This window comes from Geospiza fortis, unplaced genomic scaffold (assembly GCF_000277835.1).
Source record: "Geospiza fortis unplaced genomic scaffold, GeoFor_1.0 scaffold429, whole genome shotgun sequence".
Taxonomy (NCBI): Eukaryota; Metazoa; Chordata; class Aves; order Passeriformes; family Thraupidae; genus Geospiza; species Geospiza fortis.
Window position 1 is genome coordinate 2,539,041 of NW_005054411.1, and position 26,761 is coordinate 2,565,801.

Sequence of the window (26,761 nt, forward strand, 5' to 3'; positions counted from 1 at the left end):
ATATTGTTTCTTGTGTTGTTATGTACCACACAGAATCTTGGGGAAAAAATTCCCAGAAAAATATGAAGCTTTAATGCAAAAGAAATTAAAGCAACTAAATGGTAGGTTTAAGTACTACAGAGACATGAAGCATTGTTTGTTTTTTCATATTCTGCTAAGAAGCAACAGCTGTACTTAATTTTAACTTGATGTGCTTCAGAACTCATACTCATATAGGTATTTAATGATCCAAACATAATGGTCCTGCATAGTTAAATTACTTATATGAAGGCTTAACTTCATATGTAATCTCTTAATAAAAGATGCTGCTGTGAAAATCTTGCTTTGGTTCTAACAAAGAATAAATTCTTTAACACTGAAAATGCTTTGGTGGAATTGAAGATTATTGACCATGGATCCTGAGCACAGCTGACAGTCAGTGTTATTCCTTCTTAATAGACTCCTTGTTTCTTCTTCCTTCACGGTATAGCCAATACAAGGAGAACAGGTAGAGTGCAAGGCAGACCATCAAATCATAGTGGTACAGTGTTGCAGCAAATAGAAGAAACAAGAAGAAATAAAATATTTTGAAAGCAATATGCTTTAAACCTGGAGACTCACTAGGTAACTTAAATGCTTCACTCTTCTGGTTAGAAATATCTGCAGAATCAGAAGCATGTTGGCTTTCTTTCTGTGAGTCATCAAGCCAGTTTAGTGTTTTCCCCCCTGTTGTTAAATGGTCAGCTGGAGAGTCTGTTCCTCCATGTTCTTTGGCAGACTTACTAATTAAAACTTCTGGCCTCCATGACCTCTCTTGTTGGAGCTCTGCTTGATGGAAAAATTGACCCGTATTCCTTCCTCTTCCTTCTCCAGAAATTGCTGAGTCTGAAGCAGAAGGTACTTCTCCTTTTTCAACTTCAGGAGAGAAGCTTTTGTTAAGACATGTTATTTCATTTGTTAGATTTAAATTGTACCCCGACTCAGCAGCAACCTTGTCAATGACATTGGATTCAAAGTGTCTATACACGTGCTCCATGCCTTCTTCCACAGTGGGCCCTTCTGAAGATGGCACTGTAGAGCTTTTATAATGGTAACTAGGCACAGTATTTGTACCAGAAGGTGGCATTTTTGTTTCAGCTTTAGAACAGAAACAGGAAAGTGTATCACCATGCCTTTCTTCCCTGTAGAGCTCTTCTGCTTTCTCATGGTATAGATGCTTCTGAGTGCTCAGGGGACTTTTAGGTACTTCTGAATATGAACCCTCCTGCAAATCTTTCCTTCCCATAGCAGAAGCCTTTACTGCTTCTCCTACAGGTAGAATATTGTCTGCTTGTGCTTTGGCACATTTTCCCCTGCTATTGCAGACAGACTTCATTTCTCCTTGCAGTGTTTCATGTACGCATGCATTATAAATACCTAAAACTGATTCCTTTTCAAATTCAGTGTCATATAATACACCCACTGTGTTGAGTTGACAAAGAGCATAATGTGAACCATCATTTCTCCCTTCATGTGTATCAAACGCTGTTTCCTTTTCCTCTGTGGGCCTGTCACTTAGTGCAGTCTCTCGAGGTAGCTTAGCAATTACTGCTTTTTCACTGGCAGGCATTTTTTCTGGAGCACTTTCAGATGTTGTTTTAATTATATAAGCTGTACCTGCCTCTGCTTTCTCTGTAATACCCTGCTCAGAGACAGAAGACTTTTCACAACTCTCTGCCTCCTGGCAGGTAAACAACTCCTTTGTGGAAGTCACGGTCTGAGGTTCCACGCTCCCCCTCACTCTCCACCGAACCTCACTCCCCGTTTCTTGCCACCTCTGCTCTGCAAAGTTTGCTTCGCTTTCCCTTGCAATTGGTCTCCCTTTATTTATGTTGTCTGTCTCTCTGTCTTTTAACCTCCTGAATCCTCTGTGTTCCTGAGTGTCCTCAGGTCGCCTTTCATCCACCCTGGTGGCCCTGGGTGCCTGCTTGTTCTCAGCCGGCAGAGGTGCTGGGTTCAGGGCTTTGGCGGTGTGTTTCCTGTGTACCTTGAAAGGCTTGGAAGCTTCCTCCTCACCGATTGATGTCAAGTCTGCTACTTCAATGACTTTCTTCTGCTTCCCTAAATCTGTGTTCCTTTCTGACATTTCACCAATTCCTTTTTTTTGCATGGAATCTGTTGAGACACCAGCACGTGCAAAAGTGCTGGCATACAAATCTTCTTTCAAGTGTACTTGAACTTTGCTTTCAATCATCTTGATTTTTCCTTCATTTTTGTCAGCATCTGACAACAATGAATCCAAAGTTTGGTGAGACATTTGTGGTGCCTGGTGCTCCAGAGCTGGATTAGCATTGCCATCCAGCGTCCTTGCTATGTGTGCATTTAATCGCATGAATTCATCATGCTCTGGTGAAATGGTTTCTGGTCTCGTTTCACAGACCCCTTCTGAGGTACCAGCAGCGTCCTCACTGATGAATAATCTCTCCATCATCTTACTTCCTGAGGAACTCTCTATTTCACCTTTTGAAATATCTGTGTGCCTCTCTCCTTGTTGGCTTGAGCCAGTAGCCATAACACAGATAGCCTCATTCTGCTTTGTCAGAGGAAAATGCTTTGCCGATAAAAGGCTTTCACTGGTACCAGCATGTTCCAAAGACCGCTCATAGCTGTTTACTGAGCCAGCAGTGACTTCCTTCCCTGGTAGCTGATTATTATAATCTTTTACAGAACATTTAGCTTTATCTTTTAATTCTTCTCCTATCACATGTGAAGTGTTTTCAGATGAGGAACTGATAGGAACGGGGTGCAAGTCACTGCTTCTTTCAATACAGGTTAGCTTTTTCACCAATCTTTCAGTTTCACTTGGAAGATTAATTTGTTCTGTTGTATATAAATTCCTTTCATCTCTGGAAGAGGTACCTCTAGCTCCTGTGAAGTGCTGATTTAACTGAAACAATAGAATAGAAAAGAATGATGAAAAAGTGCTTTGCAAAAAAATGCCGAATGAAGGAGGCAGGATTTCATTATGGAAAGTTTTGTTTTCAGTAACAAAGCTTTTATGGAAACATGTTCCAAACCATTTGCGAAATTTGCTTTGCATGTATTTTTTAACATAGGTAATGAGCTTTATGGTGGTGCTGAAAGGAGCCGGAAATAAAATAGCATTCAGAACCCTCTCTCTTTATTCATGAGTTCAGTAAGCTGCTAGTGGATTTCATACAAATTAAATCTGAAGAGAATATTTCCTTAAAGGCAGGCTAATTTGTTCACTATGCATTTGATTCTAGATTTGGAGAGAGGAAGCCATGGGGTGAGGGGGGAGGACTGGTGCTTAAACAAGGGCATTGATACAGTACATCAGTGTCCAGTAATGTACAGTATTGTCCAGTAAAACAAAGACACATTTCAGACTGACAAATGCTGTAAGGATTATCTGTGCTTCATTTCTCTCAGGGACCATTTTACAGGCTTCAAACCAGACTGTTTTTAGACAATCTGGTAAGACATGAGTTGGAAATGAGATTAGCGAAGTAAAAGGCCAGAAACTAATCATTCTCCCTCCCAGCTCCCAAATATCATATTGTATTATTCAGCTATGCCTGCTTGTCACTGCACTCTCTTCTCACTTTAGCAGTCACACTGATAGCACTGGCTGATCAATTAGAGGCTAGCTTCTTGGGCACCCCTTTATACATTTGCACTTGCTGTAGATACCCCCATTACAGTTTCTCTTATTAATATGTTTTCTGCAAAGCCTCTGCAAACTATTAATAGTAAAACGTCACTCAAAGAAAAGTGAGGGAGCTAATGTCTCTGCAAATTCTGTTTTAATGACCCTCTGCCAACCAGTGCTCAAGTGTATTTGAGTTCTTCGGTGATGCCAACTGTCAGGATTTAACAGTGAGATGCCTGTGTTTTTTTCCCCTCCTCATAACTGACATTTGCATGATCTCAATAATTATATGCAAATCTTACGATTTCCCCTTCTTCTCACATAAGGCTCATGTTACTTGTCAACTGCACAGCTGTCTTGTGAGCCAATGCCTGTGTGTTTCAAAGATTTGGTTTTATTTCCATGTATTATAAGCCTTCATTGTTTAATTCATTAAAGAGCTCACAGTGCAAATTAACATCTAAATTATAGCTCCCCCTTCATTTATTGTACGGACAAGTCTGGCAATTGATAAACAAATGGTTATATTTGATCCTCTTTTTCGTAAAAGGGTGGACTGAGAACAACAAGGGATTTTAGAGGTCTTCCTTTGCACATTTCACCATAAAGAAAAAAGAACCAAGTTGTTGACTTTCAGGCAGTGAAAGGTCCCACAATAGGCAACAATTTTCAACTTTTTAAAGTAAAAGACAAGAAAAATTTATATTCAAATGAGAGGAATTTTTTCTCTCTATCAACAAGAAAAAAAAGAATGGTTCCCATCTTCCTCTCTTATCTGATTCAGCATTCACATTTTCACAGGTGATAGCTATTATAATCTATGATTATGAATCTGTGCACCCAAATGATATGAGCTGAGAACAGACACTGGGAATAATAGATTGCTGTATGTGTCTCATTTATTGCCATTTTTTCTTTCATACTGAAAAATGCAAGGCAAACCACACACACACATGCATGCACACAAATCCAAATAGATTGAATGTTCACCGAGTGTGAAATTCATTGGGAAAAATATAATGTAAAATACTGATACAGAACAATCTGCTAATATAAATATATATATATATATACTTACTATGCTCATATTGTTATCATTTCAAAAATCTCATAAGTAAACAGTACTATAAATATAAAAAAATTATAAATAGAAAGCATATATTTAAAAATATTCCCATCGTAGAGAATAGGAGGGAAGATTTTTTTTAAATGCTACCCTTCTAATTCCTTAGAACTGTCTTTTAGAGCCTCAGGTAAAGAAGCAAAAGGGATATGTCATTAATTTAAAACCAGAAAAAGTTGATGCACTATACTGAAATCAAAGCACCTTCTATTGTTGAATCAGTTAGAGATTCAGTGTAAGTAGAGACCAAGGCTTTACATTTGTAAATTAGTACATCAGTCAGCTCTGATAAAAGGGGGCATTTCACCAGCTTTGAAGCGTAAATGGATTCAAATCATTTAATACTGTAGATATAATTGTATAACACTTACCAGCAACTCTAATTCTTTTTCATCATCTTTGTGATCACCCTGGTTGTATTCTGCGTTTTTGTCTTTTATATTTTCCTTAGCTAGTTTCTTGTCTTTGTCTTCTGCTTGTGAATAAACAATTTCTGGGATGTTTTTTTCTGAAGAGTTAAAAAAACCAGTTAAATAATTTCCATGGTGTTGGTTGTTACACTATTTTTAATTAACATGTGCAGTAAGGAAGAACTAATTAAACCGGGTGTTGTACCTGAAGTCCTTGAGTTATTCCATGTGCCACCATCAGACGTTGCCAATATTTCTTCTTTTCTGTGAAACAAAAAGAAACTTCTTGTGTTATTCTGCAAAAATTATTGTTGTAATTCCCCTTAGACTCAAATATAAAGACTACTGGTTAATTACACAACATTTTAATGCTATTTGAAATTCTGAAAATAACAGCTACATTAAATGTAGTGCTTTTTGAGTGACCTGATATTAAGGCTTGGTCATAAGAAAGAATTGGCTGAGAAAATGAGAATGTGTTGACCTTCAGATAACATTGCAAATCTGATGGGTTTTCCCAGGCCTTTTCTGAGAAAGCAGCACAAAGGTGATTAGATGGGTCAGTGACAGGAGAACATAATTTTGGGGTCAGGCAAGGGTCTGGAAGGATATATGTGTTCAAGAGGCCAGGGCTCTCTCTTGTTTGTGTTTTTCAAATATTTATATATTTACAGAGATGGCTGAAAAAGACATCTTTGTTACCTGAAATAAATCAAAAGATTCTCCCTGCATGTGTATAAATCCTGCTGCTAAACTATGCCTGGCCAGCAGGAACGAATTCTGCTTCCCTCAGCCAGTGCAATTTTTTCTGTTGCTTTGCTGGAAGTGAAAAAAAAGGCCAGGTTGAACATAAAAAGAACCTACAGAGAGATGCTGAGTGCCTGCAGACCTCATCAACATCAACTGATATCAATTGAACTGCTAGCAGTTCGAATTGTGTGCTTATAGGGATCTAATTTTTAGTGGAAAAGGAAAAAAATGTTAAGAAAATGTCACTTATGTAAAATGTAAATTATTGTACCACTCCTAATGACTCCTCTATGAGGAGAATTTTTTTTCTGTAGGTCTTAATTTATGTGATTTTCAACCAGCCGTCCACCTCTGTTACTGAAAATTACTTTCTAATTTTCAAATATTAATCTTTTCCCCATCTATTTTCTCCTAGTGTCTTTCATTTGAATTGATATAACATTAACTCTGCCACCTAAATGCTTAATTCAGAAGGAGGATGCTAAATTTATACACTATTAAAAGAATGTAGACATCTACTGTCACCAACTTTTTGAAAACCAGTCTTTATAGGGTTTGCCAGCCTAAGCAGACAGAAGCTCTTGCCAGTCTTGCATCTGATCTCTGACACTGGCCGCTATCAGATACTTCAGGGGAAGATGTAGAATTGTTGTAGGAAAATACTTGAAGTAATTGGCACTGCCCTCTTAAATTTCCTCTCGGCCATTTTTTTGTTAGAAGCTGTCCTTGAAGCGCTAGATTTAATGCTCTCTCAGGGATTTTTTTTCACCATTAATTGCAATAATGCTAAATATTCTTGCAATCTCTATGAATGTCATGCCCCTCTTGAATTCTGGTATGTGCATAATCTCCATGTGGTTTTCACTCTTCCACTCACACTGAGTTTCCTTTCCCCTGCCTGCAGTTGCTATAATCTGCATTTTATTCTGAAAAATGTGGCAGATCCACCTTTTTGAGTTGATCTGTGGAGGTTTTAAGGTAAATCATTTGTGCTTATTATTTATACATAGGGGTTTGGGGAGGGTGGTTGGTTTTTGTTTGTTGGTTGGGCTTTTTTTACTGTTCAAAGGCTTGGCTTAGTGTTATATCTACTTCCCAATTTTCTTCTGCCCTTTTGCATCTTTTTCACTGACCTGCTTCCATAAATCTGCACACTGTGGGTTGGGGGTTTTACCACGATACAGATGCATCAAAACATTTAGGTGCTTTAGGGTGTCTGCAAAAGCCCCAGATTAGGAGCCAAGACATGTATAACACATGAACTGACTCGTCACCCCAAACCAATGGTCCCAAAACAACATGGGCCCAGCAGGAAACCTTCCACTGCTTTCCAGTGGGGAAAAAAGAGCCTTCTAAAGTGTCAGCATTTCTTTCAATGCAGCTGACTGCCTACAGTGTTCAGCCATATGGATGCCACAACTCTTGGAAAGCAGGGATGGCACCACTTGCTGCTAGAAGGGACTCTTGTCTAGTTCTTAAAGGAGCAAGATTTTGACATTTTTTTCATTGAAGAAGCATTCCCAGAAGAAGGGGAATTGTTAATGCCTATGTCTAGCTTAACATTCTACTGCTAGCTAGGGTTCACAGCAACTACTGTGACATCCAAGTAGCAGTGCCACTTCCAGCTTCTATCACATCTTCGTGTGATAAAAAACACCACTGCACATCATTCATGCAAAAAATACCCAGATTACCAGAATACAGAACATTTGGGGAAACACTGGAGGGCAGATTGGCCTACTCCTAATGGAGTTGGATGTACAAGCAGGATCCTTACTCTTTAGCTTAATTTTCATACCTTGGAGAAAGGAGAAACTGAATTCTGCCCCATTTCCTGTGTTACCTATGCAATGAATATTTTTTTGTTTTGATTAAAAAATTTTCAGGGTAAAAATATAGGCACAGTGTTTGAATAAGGATGTTAAGGATGAGTACCTATTTTATAAACCTTTAAAATGTATAGATATAAAGATGCTTCCAAATAGATAATTATGGGTATGTGCCAGGATGGTGTTACCTTATCTATCTAGCCTTATTGTTCTAAGCATGTGTGTTCAGGCAGTCCTGTATATCATCCCTATTATCAGAGGTGAGAGATTATCACTCCCAAAAGGACATTCACTCCCTCTCACATGGAATCATGAGCAAGATGGGGTCACATATCCTACAAAGGCACTTCTTTACCTCTGAAAAGGACTGTCTATCTTGGGCCATTATCTAAAACTGCATGACTCTCACCTTGTAACTCTAAATTCAAACTGGAATGTAGTTATGGAGTTTTAGTGGCTGGGACCCTAACACTCATTGTATGTGTGAGCCAAGCCCCTCAGTTTTACTTTTGCTGTGACTAGACCAGAATTTTTCCTTTTGTTCTAGTAGCATCTCGAACCCTGGTCAACAAGTTTTTTTTCACAACAGTAACACAGGTAAAGTATGGCAATGATAACAGCCTCACAGCTACAACTGCAGGGCTTGTAGCATAATTTCTCTCCTATTGCACTTAATTTTATAAAGATTTCTGGTTTATAGCCCATTGTGCATATTTGCCCTGCAAATAGCTGAGTACAGGGAATGTCAATGTAACAGTTATTTTACTTAATTTAATTTTAGATCAGAAATATCTGTCCTCATATAATTATTCTCAGGGGAAATATAAAATTGGCTTAAATTAAGCATATTGATACTGTAGTGTTTGAGGATCACAATGAGCATAAAACAAAAGTAATTTAAATCATTACTTCAATTTAAGAAATAATACTTTGAGGCTATGGGTGCATATAACTACAGGACAACCTCAAACCTATTTGTATATCCTAAGGACTGAAATACCTCCCAAAAGCCAATAAAAATTAGCCCCTTCATCAAACAAGGGCAATTAGAAAGTGTTTGTCTTGTTTGCAAGTTTTTTCTCCATATTTCTCTGAAAAGGTCCTAGCACAGTATCAGAATTTCATGAGCGGATTTTTAAATTAGAATATTAATTAAGTTTTTGTTTCAGGAATTAATTATTGCACTTTGTTGTGAAGTATGCTCTAAATTTGCCTACACGATGAGAGACACAACATTTGTATTCTGTTAAAAAGTGTTTACTTTTGTTTTAAAGTCATCCAGGTATTCTTACAACAATGCAAGCTAGAAAAAAAAATCCATTATGTCAGATTATGCAATTCCATTCCAGCATAAGTAGCCATAAGCCTGCAGAAGCTCTGTTGCTTTTTCTCATTCAGCTGAATGGGGCACATCTTCATAAAATTCAACACAAACTTCTCAATTTCTACCAGCTTAAAAAGCCCAAAACCTATGCTCATATGATTCATTCTTGATGAACTTATCATTCACTTGTATTGAGTTATAAAAATAAGTCAGGACTGAAAACAGGTTATCATTGTAATTTTGCTTTAGAAGGGACAAATATGAAGTTCAGGGGCTAGTTAGTAGGACTGAGAGGACTGAAAATGTGACTGACATGTGAAGGAGTTCAGAAGTCCCAAAGTTATGTGGAATTGGCATCCCAGAGAGGAAATGTTAAACTAAAGATGTGAAGAGTAGACAGAAAATATCGAAGTGACAAGAAAAGAAATTAGCCAATAAACAATATTTCTTTGACTTCATGAAGGATTGGAGTAAATTCAGACATGTCAAAGCTTTTGAACTAGCCTTTTTAAGAATGTTTTAGAAGTGAGGTTTCATCAAAACTTCAGATAATCTATATATGGCCCCACAAACAAAGGACTTCCCATAAATTCTTCTACCATAGTGCTAGTGGTGGGGCAGATTCCTATAGGAAGAGAAATCTTGGAGGGCATAACTGATAGGAGCAGCAATTTAGAAAATTTAATTATTTCATGCAGTCTGGGAGCAGAACTTGTTGTTTAAATATGCTCCAATTAAGAGAAAAAGATAATCTCCAACCCAAATATGAGAGACTCGCCAGAGAAAAATACATATTCATTTAAAACCTTTGCTATTCAGATCTATTCAAGTGGTCCTATACTGCAACAATATCAGAAGAGTTGAAAAATAGGAGCTATATTTAGGAAAAAGAAGAGAAATAGTGTCAAGGCAACTACAGGCCCAGGTGTTTTTGAAAAGTTTTCACAATAGACTTAAAACAAAAATGAGAACAGAAATATAGATAAATGGAAAATGGCATAAAAATGCCAGACTCACCTGATAATATCTGTCTTTGATAAGATTACTATATTTCCCTTGTCTAAAAATCAGTTATCTGGACTTCATTAAAGCATTTGTTGTGCAGCCACATGGGAAATTTATTAATTAAAGAGGAGAAGAGGGAGATGAGCACAAGAGCTGGGCGATGGGAGAGGGGCTCGGTGCCAAGCAGGGTCCCAGGAGCTGGGCTGTGGAGCTAGCAGGTGTGGCTGGGGAATCAGAGAGGACAAGTCATGTAATCAGACTTACTCAGTCATGTTATTACAGACCAAAGCACAAGAAGTCACGGTTAAATTAAATCTGTGGTAGAGAGGAAGTTGGGAGACATCATCAACACAGAGGAGGATTGAAAGAAACCGGTGGCCTGGAGGATCAGAATAATAGTTAAGGGATGAAATTCAAAATTATAAAGTGTCAGGTTATACATTTAGGGACTAGAAAGAGTTTATACCACAAAACTAGGCTTTAGAACTTAGAAGAAACAGGTGAACAAGAAAAATTGGAGGGTTTATTTGCCAGAAACCATTTCCATCCACTGGTGCGAGATGAGATAGACACTGTGATATAAAGGCAAACCAAGTTCAGCAGCAATGTCTCAGGGAAGGTCATCCTGGTTATGAAAGATTTTCAAGAAATATTCATGGTTTGGCACCAGGCACCAATAATAACTCCTCTAGAAAATTTGACCAAAATTTCCAAGAAAGATTGATTCAAACTAAAACATGTTCAGAAGAGGACTAGAAGAAGACTGGCAGGATGAAAAAATCTATTTTAATGAAGGAGACAGATTGAGTAGTTCTATTTTCAGCATAAAAAAATAAAGTCTGAGAGGAGGAATAAATGCCCTCTATTGGTACAGCAAAGGGGTAAATACTCAAAAGACAAAAGAACCCCAGGAATAGTTAATGCATTAATATAAAGAGTTCACAGAAACATTTTTTGTAAAAACTTAAGATCTGTAAGCATTAGAAAAGTATATCCTGTAGTTTATCAATGTATCAGACACAAGAAACTGAGAAGGAACTGTTTCAAGTGTGGAAACAGGAATATATTTTTGTGAATGAGATTATGCAACACATTCCCAAGGGAATAAGACTTCATGATCCCATAGTCGCAGTCCAGCCCTATTTCAAATGCTCCTGTGCAGCTATATGCCCTGAGAGTTATGCTTCCAGGATTTTTAACTATGGAGCAGGAAGTGTTTTGGTTTTGGCCTGAAATAGGTTTGGGACTATGGCCAGGAGTAACCAGCTACTTCATAATGGGTGGGGTTTATCATAGCTTGTCATGATTTTAATTCACACTCCAATATTTGGCTAAAGTTGTGTCTGTATGTTTGGTACTCACAGTACCAGTCACTTTCTTCCAGGCTATATCCGCTTGTGCTAGATCTTACTATCTAAGTCATATGATATTTATTTTTAAAAATGTGAAAGAAAAGGCTAAAATTGTTGAATTCTGGAGAGATGAAAATGTGCCTGAAAAACTCTGAAATTAATGCAACCTGATCAATTTTATACTATCTCATATTTAAAAGAAATGTTGGGATAATATTATTTAGTCTGAAATTCAGAGAGGTATGAGGTTGTTAAAGCATTCAAAGAATGTATTTCCTAAATATTTAGTTAAAATATGTAAAAGGGAAAAAGGTTTTTAACACTATTTTATTTAAAAACAGTCTTAGGTTTTGTGGATTCTTTCATGCATCTGATTTTACTGTAGTTTCAAAATCAAACCAAGTCAAAATTCAACCCTGAAGGTAGAATTGAATGTATTGAAGTTGAGGTGAAGCTAAAACATCCTCATGAAAAGAGCTGGCAAGATTGAAGTTGTTAACCAAACCATAGCTACATTTTAATTTCAGGACAGATTTCTAAGCCTAAAAGTAGCCTCATACATCAGCAACCTTCAATACAACTAATGCTTTTGGATCTAGTGCCAAAAATAGCCAGCCTTGCTGAAGAATGATGCCACTGGGATGTAAACAACATGTGAGATCCCTGAAATGAAGTAGTTAACATGTGTCAGCAGTGCTTTACTGAGAAGCAGAGGAGAAAAAAGTAAATTAGGGCAGTTAAGTACTCATGTTTGAGCTGTCACTGGAGCCAAACAGGCAATCCTGCACAGAACTGCAACCCTATGAAGCAGGGCAAGAGAGTATGGGGAGGGAAGGGCAGTCAGCTTAGTTTGGTTATTTATTCATTAGCAGCAGTAATTTCAGAAAGAAGTAGAGAAGGAAATATCTGCATTTAAACAAGCAACAACAAAAATTATTTTAAAATGTTTATGTACACATCTGTCGCCACTGCTCCACACACATCAAAAGCAGAAAGCCTGCAAAATGTCTTGAAGACCTGGGTGAGAAACTAGAGAAAGGGTTTTCCACATGTAAGTATACAATTCAGTAGCACTGTATGCAATATCATTCAAAATCCACAAACATGCAACAAGAATGAATTTCTCAGGAAAAAAGAATTTTGGAAAGGATTAAGAAAGATTTTGTATGTGTAAAGTTCTAAGCAGAGCTTTAAAGTTCTATTCAATTATTTGTAAGGTTCAGAAGGATAAGAATTCGAAGTATTTTTTTACTAACATAACCCCCATAACATTGGCTTGCTTTAAAATATTGCTGTATTTGTATTGATCCTAAAATACCAGTTGGACAGGGGAGAAAATATTTCCAAAACCAATTTACACTGAGAAAAAAATGCAAGAAGGGAAAAAACCCTTGGTACTATCAAAAAATAAAATAGAAAAAAAATTTTAAAAAGTAAGCTTCATTCTTTCATTCTGGTTTGGGAGCCGCCAAAGATCCTGATGTGGACCTTCAAAGTGTAGACTTTGACTTCTTTTGTGATGGTGTCTCCATAGTTAATTTTATTCTATCTCACTGACTGAATATATGAACTAAATATTTAATGAGTATAGACAAACTCATTCCTTGCCTCTACATTGCTCAGTTCAAAACTCACTACAGGGGCCAGTCTCTCTACCAATCAAAATTAATATCTGTGTTCTCAGAATTTGAAGTTATAGTTTGAGAATAAAACAACTCCACAATTTATTATCACATGCAGTTCTTATCCTCAGGCCCTGGTGCTGCCAGGGGATTCAGAGCTGAGCTCAGGAAGAGGAGCTAGAGCCCTGGCTTGAAGCCACCTTTGTGCCTGCTGGAGCCTTGCCTGGCTGTGCCACAGCACCACTCAGGGTCCCTGATGTGGCTGGAGGTGACAAGGAGGCTGAGAATTACCTGTCTGTGCACTGGCTTAAGAGGGCAAATATATTACTTCTCCTCTGGAGAGTTTCTAACATGGAAGACTGCCTGCTGGAGGTGTGTCCAATGGCCTCACCGCCGATCAGTGCTTGAGCTCCTATTTCAGGGCTCTTGAAAACTGAGATGCCACAAAACGTCTGCAGCAGAGGCGCGTGCAGTGAGACACGTCTGTGTGCCACCACCTGTGTGCTGTGCAGAGAAGCCATAAAGTGCATGCTCATCTTCCCAGGAGCAGAGCAGAGCTATGCACAGAAGCTCCAGTGCCCAGTAGTGCCTGGCAGTGCTGGCCTCACTGGAGCCGGCCAGCTGGTGGGCAGTAGGATCTGGCCTTCTCCAGAGTTCTACCTGTAAGGTGTATCTGCCCAGCTCTTCGAGCTCCCTGTGTCTGTAGAAAAGAAAGAGCCTTGATAAAGCTAAGGAGCAAAATCATTGTTATTGCCAGACCTGGTGCTTCTTATCTGTTTACCTGCATATTTCATCTAAATGAAGGCAGAATATTATTTTTATAAATGGTACGCTCTCATTTGGAATTGACACTAATGAATGCAAGGCCCTTTCCCCCTCTTGTTTGTACCATCAAATTAATTAGCTCTATTGTGACACAAGTATTTTTCTCAAGTAGTTCAAGGCTTGAGCGTTTTCCTTTCTTTTTCTAAAGGGCATCTTCAGTGCCCTTTATCTACCATAAGAATCATGCATCACTTGTATTTTTCACAACTAATGCTGTTTATTATAAAAACTGATTGTGATGTGAAGATTGTTATACTGTGTGGCAAATTGCCCAAACAATTACTGTAAATGCATGAGCCATAAACTGTACTGCCAAGGACACTGGTAGGTTAGCTCCTATAAAAGAAACAATTAGAGTCTGAGGTGAAAATAATAGAGATGAGATGACAGTTATTGAAAAGGCAGAACATCCAGTTTAATGTTGTAAATATAGGTTTGTAGATTACACTGATGGTTTTAAAGTGTTCATGACTTATTGAATGGAATAGAATATTCCATACTTTAGAATGGGGCCATAATTATTATTTCCTTTTAATTGTGATGTCTGATGCATTTGTGAGCAGTTGTTGAGAACATCTACACATTATACTGTTTCTATTTCTAAATTATCATCCTGCTTCAAGGGTTGGAGGTTTTTTTTTATTTTACTTTCTTCGCATTTTGTTGTTCAGGGTCTGTTCTGAACAAAGTATTTTCTCTTGAGGAACGTGGAGTGCTTAGAGGGTTACAGCAATAATTATTTCAGTTTCAGCCTACACACTTCACTGCTTTAAATCATCATTAGAAGTTTCATCCCTCAGCAACTCCTGCTGAGACTGTCTTAAACTCCAAGAAACAATTAGATAAGAATAGCTAATCTTTATAGCAATTTGTATATAAAGGTATTGATAAGAATTTGCCAGAAATTAAGGGATTTTTTTTCTTAGAAATCATCTAAATACAGAAAAAGGTTATTGCTATGATTGCTGAAGAATTTCAGTAATTCAAACCAGACTTGCAGTGTATGAAGATTAAGGTACATTAAAAAAAAAGTTGTGCACCCTACAAGAGGATGTGTTGCAATAACCTGTGGTATATACAAAGAAAATGCAAGAAAATTGACATTACTGCAATACTGAGAATATCAAGCAGTCCTCCATCTTTTTTTTTTTTAAGATACAAGACATAGGGATAACAGAAAATGAAATAAAGTTCTAATATTTGACCCTAGGGAGAGCACTAAACAACTGGACACAGAATTACAGCTGTCCAAGAAGGCAGAGCTACTGGGCAGAACAGGGAAGGGTCTTCCCAGGGTTTAGAGGAGAGGATAAAGTGAGCAGCAGAGCAAAGGGCAGCTTGCGTGAGCAGCCTGGGTGAGCTCTAAACTACCAAACCCATTAGTCAGGGGAAGCTGGAAAAAGCTCTAAAGTGGCTCTGAAAGCAAGTTGCAAGGAAACTAAGCACTCATCTAAAACACTTTTCAGGGAAATGCTCTAGGTCGTTTTCAGGCTTTTACATACTGTTAAAAAAGGATGATCTTAATATGAGTTAGGGGTGTCAGAGCTGTGCTGGAATTTAATGGAGCTGCGCTGAAGTTCAGGGAGAGGTTGGGGAGCTGAGCTGGGGATGGGGCAGAGCAGTGGGCCTGGGCAGTGGCTGCATCCTCAGGCTGAAATAACTGCCTCTTTCCAAAACTCAGGGCAGAGTCTTGGGAACTAGACCTTAAGCATAGCAGAAGCCAACAGCCTCACTAATTAAGGACAGATCAAGCCTGCACAGAGCCTGCACCATTCCTCAATTCCGGGCTCCTAATGGGCACTCCTGAATTCTGACTTCTCAGGTGGCTTTACCTGAACTGTGGCCAGCTTCCACCTAAAAGCATTTTGGCTTCAAATGATCCCCCCTTGTGCAGATGTCATGTTATACGTGCCTGAACCATAACACTGTTACTATATGTCATGTGTGGCAGTATCATGGCCTTCTGTTTGTGTGATTATTTTATTTCAGGAGGTATTTAAAAAATAGAAGCAAACAGAAAAATAATTTAATGTAAACAAAGCAGGTAATCATAAATTAAAATTATGTTAGATTCAAAACTGATTGAGACCACAAAGGAAAAGATTCAGAAGCAAAAACTGCAGACAAAATCAACATCTATAAATGAAGAGCTATGTGAACACTGAGCAGAAATAACTGAATAATATTTTAAAACATTGCCATTATAACTGATTGTATTAAAATGAAGCTGTATGTAAAATAGGAGCCCCAATTGTGAATCTAGGCAAGACTGATTTTCTTATATGACCTTCAACTACCAGCAGTGTTAGAGAAGGCTCAACCTAGTTCTTAGTAAATAGGTGTCACCCAACAAATGGGACTGACACTAATTAGCTTCCTTGTTGATAGTCGGGAAGCAGAGGACAGAGGCAGGAGGTGGCGTGGTGCACTCATTGTTAGAGCAGCAGGTGAGGGCATTTGCTGGCTGGCATGGCAAAGGAGGCTGGCACTGCAGCTGCTGTTTGGAAACTACCCTGGGAATGGAAGACTTCACTTCCAGGAGAGTCAGGCAAGCAAACTTCACAAGCATTTTGAATGAAAACAGAGCCACAAAGAACCTCCACTGAAATGTCTGAATTTTGAGGAAGACAATATTAACCTGTGGTATTTCTTCACCTTGAGGAAATACCCCTTAGTTTTTGTCTTCTCACCTAAGAAAAGGGGCTGTTATCAGAAGAGGACAAAAGGTGAGCCTGAAAAAGGACAATAAAGGTCTGGCAGTAACTTCTACACAAGGAGAAATTAGAAAAGAAGTTTGGAAAGTGAAGTTGAAAGAGATGCTCAGAATAAGCAATATATGGTATGATTAATAGTATCAAGGGGGACATTTGATCAAGAGAGCAGCTGTAAGGGAATTTAAGCATTTTTTCCTGCAAAGATAATTCCCAGCAGGATTCAGACAATGTTTGTAATAAATCTATTTTTATTAAGATTATTGGATTGGTGTTATCCAGGGGATTATATTTTCCAATTACTAATATTTTCATTTTTCAGTCTTAGTTTATGATTGAAGCAGGGACATGGGTGGCACAGAACAAAATGCATTGGCCTGACTTGGGATGAGAATAATCATCGCCTCAAAGCAAACAAAGTCCCAAGAAATTAGTCTTTATTTTCTAGCTCATTAAAAAAGACCTTGAGTTTTAATAGCAAAACATTCATGCTTTTTTTTTTTAAATATAGATGTATTTAAAAAAAGGTATATGTCCATTTCAAGATTTTAGTGCCATCCAGTCTGAACCAGGAGCCCAACACCAGTGTGGTGCCAGGCTCAAATACAGCTTTGATATAGCACTGTCAATCCCCAAATCTCATGACTATAGGTATAAAGACTGCAGAAAAGCCCATTGCATAAGAAGTCAGTTATACCTCAAATTAACTTATAGCAAGTACAAACAGGAACACTGCCACTTTATTCTGATCCTTTCATAGCTCTGTCATGATTGTTGTACCTCATTGTGATAGCCATGTAGCCATGTTGAAGCAGTCACTGGTCAGAAGTGTTATACACCTGTTTTGTATGTGGATTGGTCAGAAAATTCATTGATTCCTTTGATAGAATGGGCTAAGTATTTCATAAACAGAGAACCTCTTTCCGAAAGATTCTCCAAGGTAGTGTTAGAAAGTCTACTGAGAGATCCATTGTGAATTAGTAATGGAGGACTTTTCTATTTGGATATCTATCTCCAGGGCCAAGCTGTTGAAAAAGAGGAAAAGGCGAGTGAGCAGTCAAGTTTTCTGAGGGCTAGGCTTGGCCTAATGTGAGAGGATATGCTTCATAGGTCACTATTTTGTCTGGAAGAGGTATGATCAAATGTCAAAATGGTTTTGTAGGAAGGAGCTGGGGCCAGTGCTCTTCTCATGCTTCTTTGTCTCACTGCTTTAAAATATTGGAGGAAAGAAACTTTCAAACTGTGTCTATTTTGGATAAATCTGAGAGGAGAAAAACATTAACCTGTGGTGCCTCTGGTCTTTTTCTGAATCTCACAGGGGAAAAATAGAGAAGGAGCTGTCTCTTCCTGGTGTGTCAGAAGAGAGTATTTTCCAAGAGGCTGCTTGCAGTGTGCAGAGGCACATATACAAGAAGGTGGGAAGTGCCTTAGATAGACTGTAGAGAGATAGATGGCAGTCAGCTGAGACTAAGACACAGATACCACTCCTGGGTAAGAAAACAGAAAGGGTGACAACAAAAACAAAACCTTAGAGAGTTGTTCTTAAGAGAGGGAACTATGATCTAGATTTTGGGAAACAATCGTAAATCCAGTATCTCAATAGGACGAAAATCCCAGGTGTCATCATGACAAGAGACTTTTAGAATCATTTTTTTTCATTTTTCACATGTTTACTACCACACAGCAAGAAGGCAGATATGTGATAGGTATCAATATTTCTACCAAGAAGATATGGAAAAAACCTAGGAGACACTGGTTCAGATTTACTAGGGTAGCTACAGAGACTGACATACTCTCCAAACTCTCTACCATAATATGAAGTGTCTCAGCCTGGCAAATCTTGTATTTATCATCCAGCATCTATAAATGTTATTGCAGGGACAACAGTTGTGCATCAAAACAAAATGTAAATGCTAATTCACATGGTGCACCTAAGTGCAAGGTAAGGAAAACCTGCCAGCTTTGCCTAGCTCCCACTCAATTGTGTAGCCCAGTGCCCTTTAGGACTACAGTTAGTAACCAGCAGTAATAAATCTTCAGGTTTAGTGTTAGCGTATCAGCTGGTTTCACTAATCAGGAGGAGAGTGGAAAGACACTCAGAAAACCAAGCCCCCTATTATGCTTTGGCATGTTAACTAATACTTCTTGTGTGTGTCACTGAAGGTCTAGGGATCAAATAGCCACTTCTAACATTCTCCCACAGTGTTTAAAAGGTCTTACCCTCTCCTTTGCCCTGAGGTGGGGACTTCATTTAACTTTCAAAGTATTTGTTTGGACCATTTCTCCCACCTTTTGTAGATGAGAAGACAATTCACATTTTATATTAAAAATACTGTGGGCAATTGGTTCTCTGGACCTACACTGCAGCTGAATCTATTGCTTCAATGTCAGAGTTGAGGTGCTGGGACTGGATCACAGCTTAAAGTTCATAATCAGAATAAACAGCTCAGATTACACTGGTAGTCATTGCAATGATTAAATATGACTCCAGCGCTCTCAGCTAATGTTGCACTAACTTTAAACATCTTTTGAAGACTAACATTTAGAAGAGTCAAGTTGAATGTAATGGAACAATTTGTTTTCCAAGTGAACATTTATGAACTGCAGTACCTGAATGGTGGACAGGAGAGAGTATTGAAATTATCATCTACAGCCTGGTTCAATTTGCAAAACAGATATCTTCCTAAACAAAAGAATCATTGAACATACAGGAGTTCATTTAGCAATGTACTTCTATTTTTCCAAGGGTCCTTAACCAGCAATCTGAAAGAGCATCTGGTCCTGTAAATATTAACATTCAAGGATAGTTTTACACATGAAGAATTCTACAAAGTTCAGTGAGACTCCTGATGTTCATTAAATTATTTATTATGCCTATTGCAGGATCAAGCCAGTTGCTGAATTTAAAAGTTCTAAGAGCCAGCCATAGCAGTGTTACAGTATTAGTATATTTAAATAAGCTGATGAAATTGTAGCAACTGAAAAAAATCTCAGAAGTGTAAAGCCAAGCAATGCGTGGATAATACAAGTACTGAGAATACATGGCTGAGGAATGACACCCAGATTACAGAGCCCTGGTTTTATATGATTTCATGCAAACAACAGGAAAAGCTTGGTAGCAACCAATATTTCCCACACAATAGAACACAAATTTCTGTTCTGTAGCATTGGTGAGAGCAGTTTTTAAAGTACATCATGGAAATGAACAAGAAACCACTGATACTTAATAAATTCCAGTGTAAATACTATGCTAGGATTGTCAGTACAAAAATATGTTATTTTCATGTGGTGTTCCTTTAAGTTTTAGAAGATTCCTTAAATATTTCTAGCACAATAAATGGATGGCAGATGGGTGGCACAGTTTACAACCACCAAAAGCAAAAATGTGACAGGTTTTCAGCTTTCAGGTACGCTCCAATTAGGAGACCACAAGTACAGGAAGAATGTGTCTATTTGTCTGTGCATGCCATTCTAATCCACATCTTCCACCTCTTTCTTTAACACTTCTGTGATAGCATTCAAAGACTTAAGCCATTAACCTAAATATCTATCTTCAGGGTATCTAATAAGTTTCATATTTCAAATAGTATACATGCCCAGATTTTGAAATAATATGATAAAACAGACAGAAAAGAAACATTGATCATAGTTTCTGGCCAAGTAGGATTGTTCTCTATAGAATATTTTTCAAGTGGCTTATCTTAGCTTATTTTAAATTACTTTGGAGAGTAAGGCTGCAGCAATTTCCTCAAAAGATAACCCTTGAGTTGCTGTTAAGAAGCATTCCTAACGCTGACTCAAACTCAGTTCCACAGCTTGCTTTTATCCTACTTGTCTAAATAATATATTTTAGAGCACCTTAAATAATTATTCTGTGTCCCTGATAATCATGCTCTTCAAGTACGCAGAAAAGTCTTATTTTGTTCCAGTCCAGCCTAATTCTACAACTGAGAAAGGCTGGCAATGACCAGGAGGCAAGAGAAGGTCTGAGAATACTAAGTCACATTAAACACAGAGAGAGGAGTGTTCCTCATAGCTGGCTCCCTGTGAATGGATAGCTTCTCTAGCAGCTGCTCTCTGGTAAAAACAGTGGCTGCAGTCACTTCCTATTAATAGCAATAAACTTTAGTCAAATCCCATATCTGTATGCTGATCAAGACGTAACTCGTGACTTAAAATGCCAGAAACAACCTTGAGATTAAACAGAGATACACAAAGAAGATGTGTGTTTTAACACCTTTCCTGCTCTTCTTTTCCCTTCCTGATTATGGTGACACACAATCAAAAGAACAAGGATTAAAAGGAAATGTAATTTAAATGCCATATTTTAAATGGACCAGATGGGAATGATACAGTTGTTCTTCATAGCAAAGTGCATGAGAGATTATTTCCAAACATCTTTGTCAGAAGCCTTTGATTTTTTTTTTAACCACATCATGAGCTTGTTGGGAAAAGCCAAGAGGAGCAAAACTGCATTTCTCAGCACAGCCTAGGCACTGGTCTGCCATCTGCCTGGGAAGACAGAGCACAGTGAGCACAGTGCAGTCCTGCCAAGCTGCATCTTCAGCAAGTTCTACTTCCTTTGCCTCCCACCAGAAAGAGATGATCAGCAACTGTAGAAGGAAAGGCACTCATGCACAGAAGAACTTTTCTCACTGACAATTTCTTAGAGACCATTCAGCATATATGCTGTCAAAGTTGGCACTGGCAGCCCACAGACATGGGTTTTAATCTCTTCTTTCTCATTGTGCCCATACAGCAGCTCTTGTAAGAGCCATTGCCCTATTCTGTGTTGTGTTTCAAAGTGGCATCATGGAGGAATGGGAATTAATGCACTATCACTCAAAAAACGTACAGTTCAGCAATTACAAAAAAAAAGGCATAGGATCAATATCAGCTGGATCACAGTGATACATTTGTGGATCAGTTCAGAGTGATATTTTGTGGGCTCAGAGAGCTAAGGGAGGATAACTAACAGTTGTGACAAAAATACTAGCCTTCCCCTTCCCTGTCAGAGTATCAGAGGACAGGAGTCCAAACCTGATACCTTCTTGTAAAACAATTCTCATGCTTATCAGCCACTTTCTTGATGCTGTCACTTGTGCTCCTGACAGATGGCAAGCCAAGGCCAAGCACAGAAATGGGATGTAGCATCCTCAGTGACAGGGGACTTGGCTTCCATAATTCTACCTCAGCACCTTTCAGCGTGATCTCCAGGAGTCTGCCTCACACAGCAACCAACCAGCTCCTGTCTGATCAGACCAATGAGCAGGAGCCTGGTGTCCACAATAAAATCACGCGGTCTAAATCTGAGGACTGTGAAGAATTCACGTTCAGAATCATTATCCATATCCCAAAAGCATAAGAGTCAAGAAAAGAGAAAAGAGTAGAGCTGATGCAATTAATTTACATTTTTCTGACTTGTATGTATGTATATATACATATATATAATTTTATGTATCTATATTTATGTGTATATATTTTATCTATATTTATAAATAGGGTGGAAATTAGGCCTGTTTATGGGTAGAAGCTTTTCCTCTTCCAGTGAGTCTTACAATTTTAGGACTCAATTTTTCTCCTAAAGTATATCTATGACTATGTACAAATTAAGCAAACAGTTTCATACAGACCCAAGCATAAATTAATTAATTTTAAAATTATTTTCCCAAGCTGTATTTTGTCCTTGTGCATCCTTTGAAGACTTTTGAAAGCCACAACAATTGTTAAATTTTATGAGGAAATAATTTTAGATTGTTAAAATACAGCTAGAACCAAATATTTATGAAACTTTAAGAGAAGACTATTGGTTCATACCTAGACATGGAAGCAAAAGCAAATGAAACTTGAAATGAAGAGGCAGACTTCTAAGTGATGTGGTTCTGAATATCCAAATATAGACAGTTTTCAGCATGAATTATTTGATGCACTTTTGCTTTTTAATATAATTTTTTTTCAGGTGCAACTTTTGAGGGTTAAGCTCATTTTTAAAATTTATTTCTTAATAATGGTGTCAGAACAGCCTATTAGCCTCATTCACTCATCCTAGCCCTGGATCACGTTCTTAAGGGTAACTTGAAATAGTCATATTATTGTGTTTCCCCAGTAACTTCCTCTGAAAGTGAATATTATTCCTTTCACTTAACTAACTCACTAATCCTTGCTAATGACATTTAATGAGCTGCACAAGTATGCCCTAAAGTGGATCAGACTCTCTGCTTAAAAACCATGATCCTGTCCTGTCTTATTTTATAACTACAGAGGTAAATTGCACATTTTAAGAGAAAGTATAAATATCTCAGAGCCAAGAGTTAAAAAAAAACTTAAAATGTTATTACAAGTTTCTAAATTTGAAACCAAGTCCTAAATGAGTGTCCCTCAAAATTATCCTTTGGTTCTGATTGCTATAAAGAAATCTTTAATTTAAGATGTCCAACTCATGGGTATGGATAGCAATATATTCCCTACCTGTCACTTTATTGTGAGAATCATAGATAAAATTGCCTTTACTTCTATCTATTTGTAATGCTGCAACTCCAAGGACAAACTGGTTATGTTCAAGGACTCCCCCACTTTGCTAAATGTTCTATAACCAGCCAGCATAGCACATAGAAATGCTTCAGAGTTTATCATCCAAACTAAAAGTAAGAGCAGAGAGAGAGAGATGGGCTGGTGGAGGAGAGCTGGTAAATGGGCAGCACTGCTCAATGCAAGATGAAGGAGTAACAGCACATCAGCAGCCTCACTTTGCCAGTTTTGGGGGGTTTGTTTTTCTTGCGCTTTTTTGGGATATCAAAGCAAAGGAGTTTTAATGAGGGTCTGAAGGAGAATAATGAGGTACTTTTGCAGATGTCTGCAGGGTGTTCCTCCTCACTCAAAGGAGCAACATGTACAAAGACACTTTGAAAAACAAGTGAGCAATGGAAGTTGGCATCTTAGTTCTTTTGAAACAAAAGACCCTGATGCTAACCTCATTTGCACTGGCAAAAGCTGTGACTCTTGTGAATTCTAAGTCCCTGTAGCATAAAATTAGTCCTGGATTACATACTGCCAGAACTGTCTTTCAGAAGCCTTGGTGACCACTGAAACAATATTCCAAACATACTTGCAGCTCATTTTTGCATTTCTGTAAGGTCTCTGTAAATTTTCCTGCCACTAAAGAGAGTCTTGAAAGTGCATGGTTGTTAATTGTTTGACAGAAATGTGTAGTACATCCTAATGTAGACAAGAATTTGACCACTTTGGTTTAAATATTTTAAACATACATGTGTATATATGTCTATATGAACAAATATACACATAAATGCATACATACATACATATATATACATGTATGTATAAACACATGCACACAGATGCATTTGTCTTCAGTCTAACATAGAGGGAGACAACTTTTAAAGTCTGATTAGAGATAAAGTAATTTTGTGTTGAGAAGAAGGCACGTTATCTCCTTTCCCATTTTTTAAAATCGCCCTGTCTGACTTACACATAAATCATTTAGTATATATAAAAGAATATCCCCCAGAAGGAAGGCTCCTACAACTTTTGCTAGCATTATGCCTGTCACAAGAAACTTTAGGGAATTAAACCTGTAGAAGCCATTTGACCTTAGACGTCAATGGTACCTAAATTTTTGGGTTATTCCTGAAACCATCTGGAAGCCCAGGGCTCACTAAATTGAGACTCAGTACTCCATGCCCATCATGTGTTCCTTGTGGGCTAGCTCAGCTCAGGCTGGAGTCATACTCCATGCACATGCCAATGGTGTTTGATATCATAGCCCTTCTGCAGGGCATCTCGGGCTATCCTACTTATCCAGAACAGGCCATGCGACACTCCTTAAAACCAGACACAAACATCAGGAATTCAGCACAGGACATGTAAAAGCATCGTTCCCTCTGCTCTGACATACTGGGATGTTCCTTCATGGAAGAATCATCATGAGGGCTCCAGAGTTGGCCCAAAGGACACTTGTCAGGAGAGCTTTGTGGACTGGCTATGAACCAGACTTTGGGCTAGCCTTGGGGTGGCTCCTACCCTGTGGTGCTGATACAAGCCCTAAGCCATATTGTGCACCTCACCTCACAGGGATAACATGTGATTAGGGCTGGCAGAAATTCCCAGCACAGCAAGTCTGGTTTTGGGAACAAAGGTTCTTCACAGAGGAAGCCCTTGCTGTCTCACTCTTCCTTAAGCTCTCACCACTCCTGCAGCTCTGTTCCCCCTTCCCTACCACTTCAGTCCAGTGGAAGAGCACCAGCAAAATCAAACAGCACTGTCTTATTTGGAAAGAGTATGGGAACTAAAACCCCCACATAAATTCAAAACCACAATGTTACCTTAGTTCTGATATCTGAGTATTGAAAAGGACATTGCAGGTAAAATACAGATTTAATTCTGCAGAAGTCCAAATTATTTATAGTAAATTTGGGGAGGAAAATAAATGAGAATTAGATTTTTGCATGCAACATTGTTTTGCTAATAGAAATAACATAATCTAAAACATTAGGAAAACAGAAGTAACTATTCTCAAGTGTCTCTCTTTATATGCTATTAAAGTATAAGTTAACAACTGCCACTTTATAATTAACATATTACTTGTCTATATTTAATCAGAACAGTATAGTATATAGAAGATAAATTCTATACATTTTTCTTTAATATATTACCATTTCTGCCTTATAAAACATACTTCATTTCACCATTTGTGAAACAGAAGCATGAACCAGTGGCAGGGAAAAGGAATTATAGCCCTAATATACAACTTGCAGAATAGCCCAACCACATGCAGAAAAGTTTGTAGCAGCTATTTTAATTGCTGGATTCTTCCCTAAGTTATCCACTTCTGCTTCATGAACCACCAGTACCATTTCTGATTTAATAATTGCATGTAGAGAAAGAACCATGAAATAAATTGTGTCAAAACCCTGCTTTTGTTTTGCTTTTAAGTTTTGTTGACTTACAAAGGAAATGGATGCAAATTATTTTAACTATAGACCTACCTTAGTCTGGAACAACGATCCCATTGACATCAGCTCAGTTTCTATAGTACAGAGATCAGGATTGGTACACAGTGCCTAGAGGGTTTATAGACCCTCACACTACTTTTCAAATTAATTCCATGCATAAAATTATTATCTAAACTAATCTGTCTGCAGAAAACAAACACTTTACTGAAACAAGTCTTGGTCTAATTTTTCATTTACAAAACAAAAGTAAAATAGAAGAAAATAACATGGGCAGTCTTGACTCAAGTAAGCACGCATAGAAAGTCAGAATTAGCCAGCTATATTCTAAATTACCAAAAATTAAGGTGCAACCTCACCTGCTTTGTGTTGTCTTTAAGCAGCCTTTAAGACTCCTATCTGTAGCCTCTTTCTGGGATTTATTATCCACGTTGGGCACAGTTTCTTTCTTGTGACAAATCAGTGTGTAATTTTTGTCATCATTGTTTGCCCAGAAGATACCAACTGATGTCTCGTAGCGGATACAGAATTCCACCTTAACTCCATCTTTCTGGAAAGGAGGCACCAAAGAAATCTTAAAGCAAAACTGATCCGTCTCACTACCACAAGAATTAGGCATGAACTCTGCGAGGATGTCATAGTAACTGAGCCAGTTATTCAATGTCATTCGAACATACACCTGTTTTTCAAAGGATACATTGAGGACTCGTATAATGCCGTTCATACAGGTAATCCCAGGCAGGAGCACCACTGACTCCAACACTACTTTCTGCTCTCGCACTTTTTGTAAAAGTTCTTCTTGAGAAGCTGGTAGTGTAAACTGCTGGGAGAAAAAATATTCATCCTGAGGGAAAACTTCATCTTCTACATAATTTTCTTGTCCTGTATTAGGAAATTCCCAGATATCAAACTCTTTAACAGACACAAGATCAAACCCAAATGCATCAGCAAATGAAACTTTTCTTGAGATGTTGGTGGGAGTATCTGCCTCCTCTTCCTCTGAAGCTGAAGAATTCCGTCTTCGGGGACATGGGGAGAAACGAAGTTTAATGTCAATATTAACATCTTCGTCGTCTGAATTGCAATCATTTCCAGTGGGGACTTGTAGTAAGTTAGCCCTGTTAACCTGACGAGGTCCTTCAAAAGACTCCATTGGGCTCTCTGATATAAACTGAAAGAGAACTGTACAACTAGTAGCAGCTGCTATTTGAGA

General features: G+C 38.1%; 1 protein-coding gene across 1 annotated transcript; it reads right to left on the reverse strand.

Moving 5' to 3' along the window:
- PPP1R3A (protein phosphatase 1 regulatory subunit 3A) lies at window positions 1-26,761 on the reverse strand. The gene is made up of 4 exons (XM_005426347.1): window positions 25,908-26,761; window positions 5,370-5,428; window positions 5,126-5,262; window positions 1-2,905 (listed from the first exon to the last, which is right to left on the reverse strand). The coding sequence occupies exons 1-4, from the start codon at window positions 26,699-26,701 to the stop codon at window positions 422-424; spliced, it is 3,474 nt and encodes a 1,157-aa protein (XP_005426404.1). The 5' UTR covers window positions 26,702-26,761; the 3' UTR covers window positions 1-421.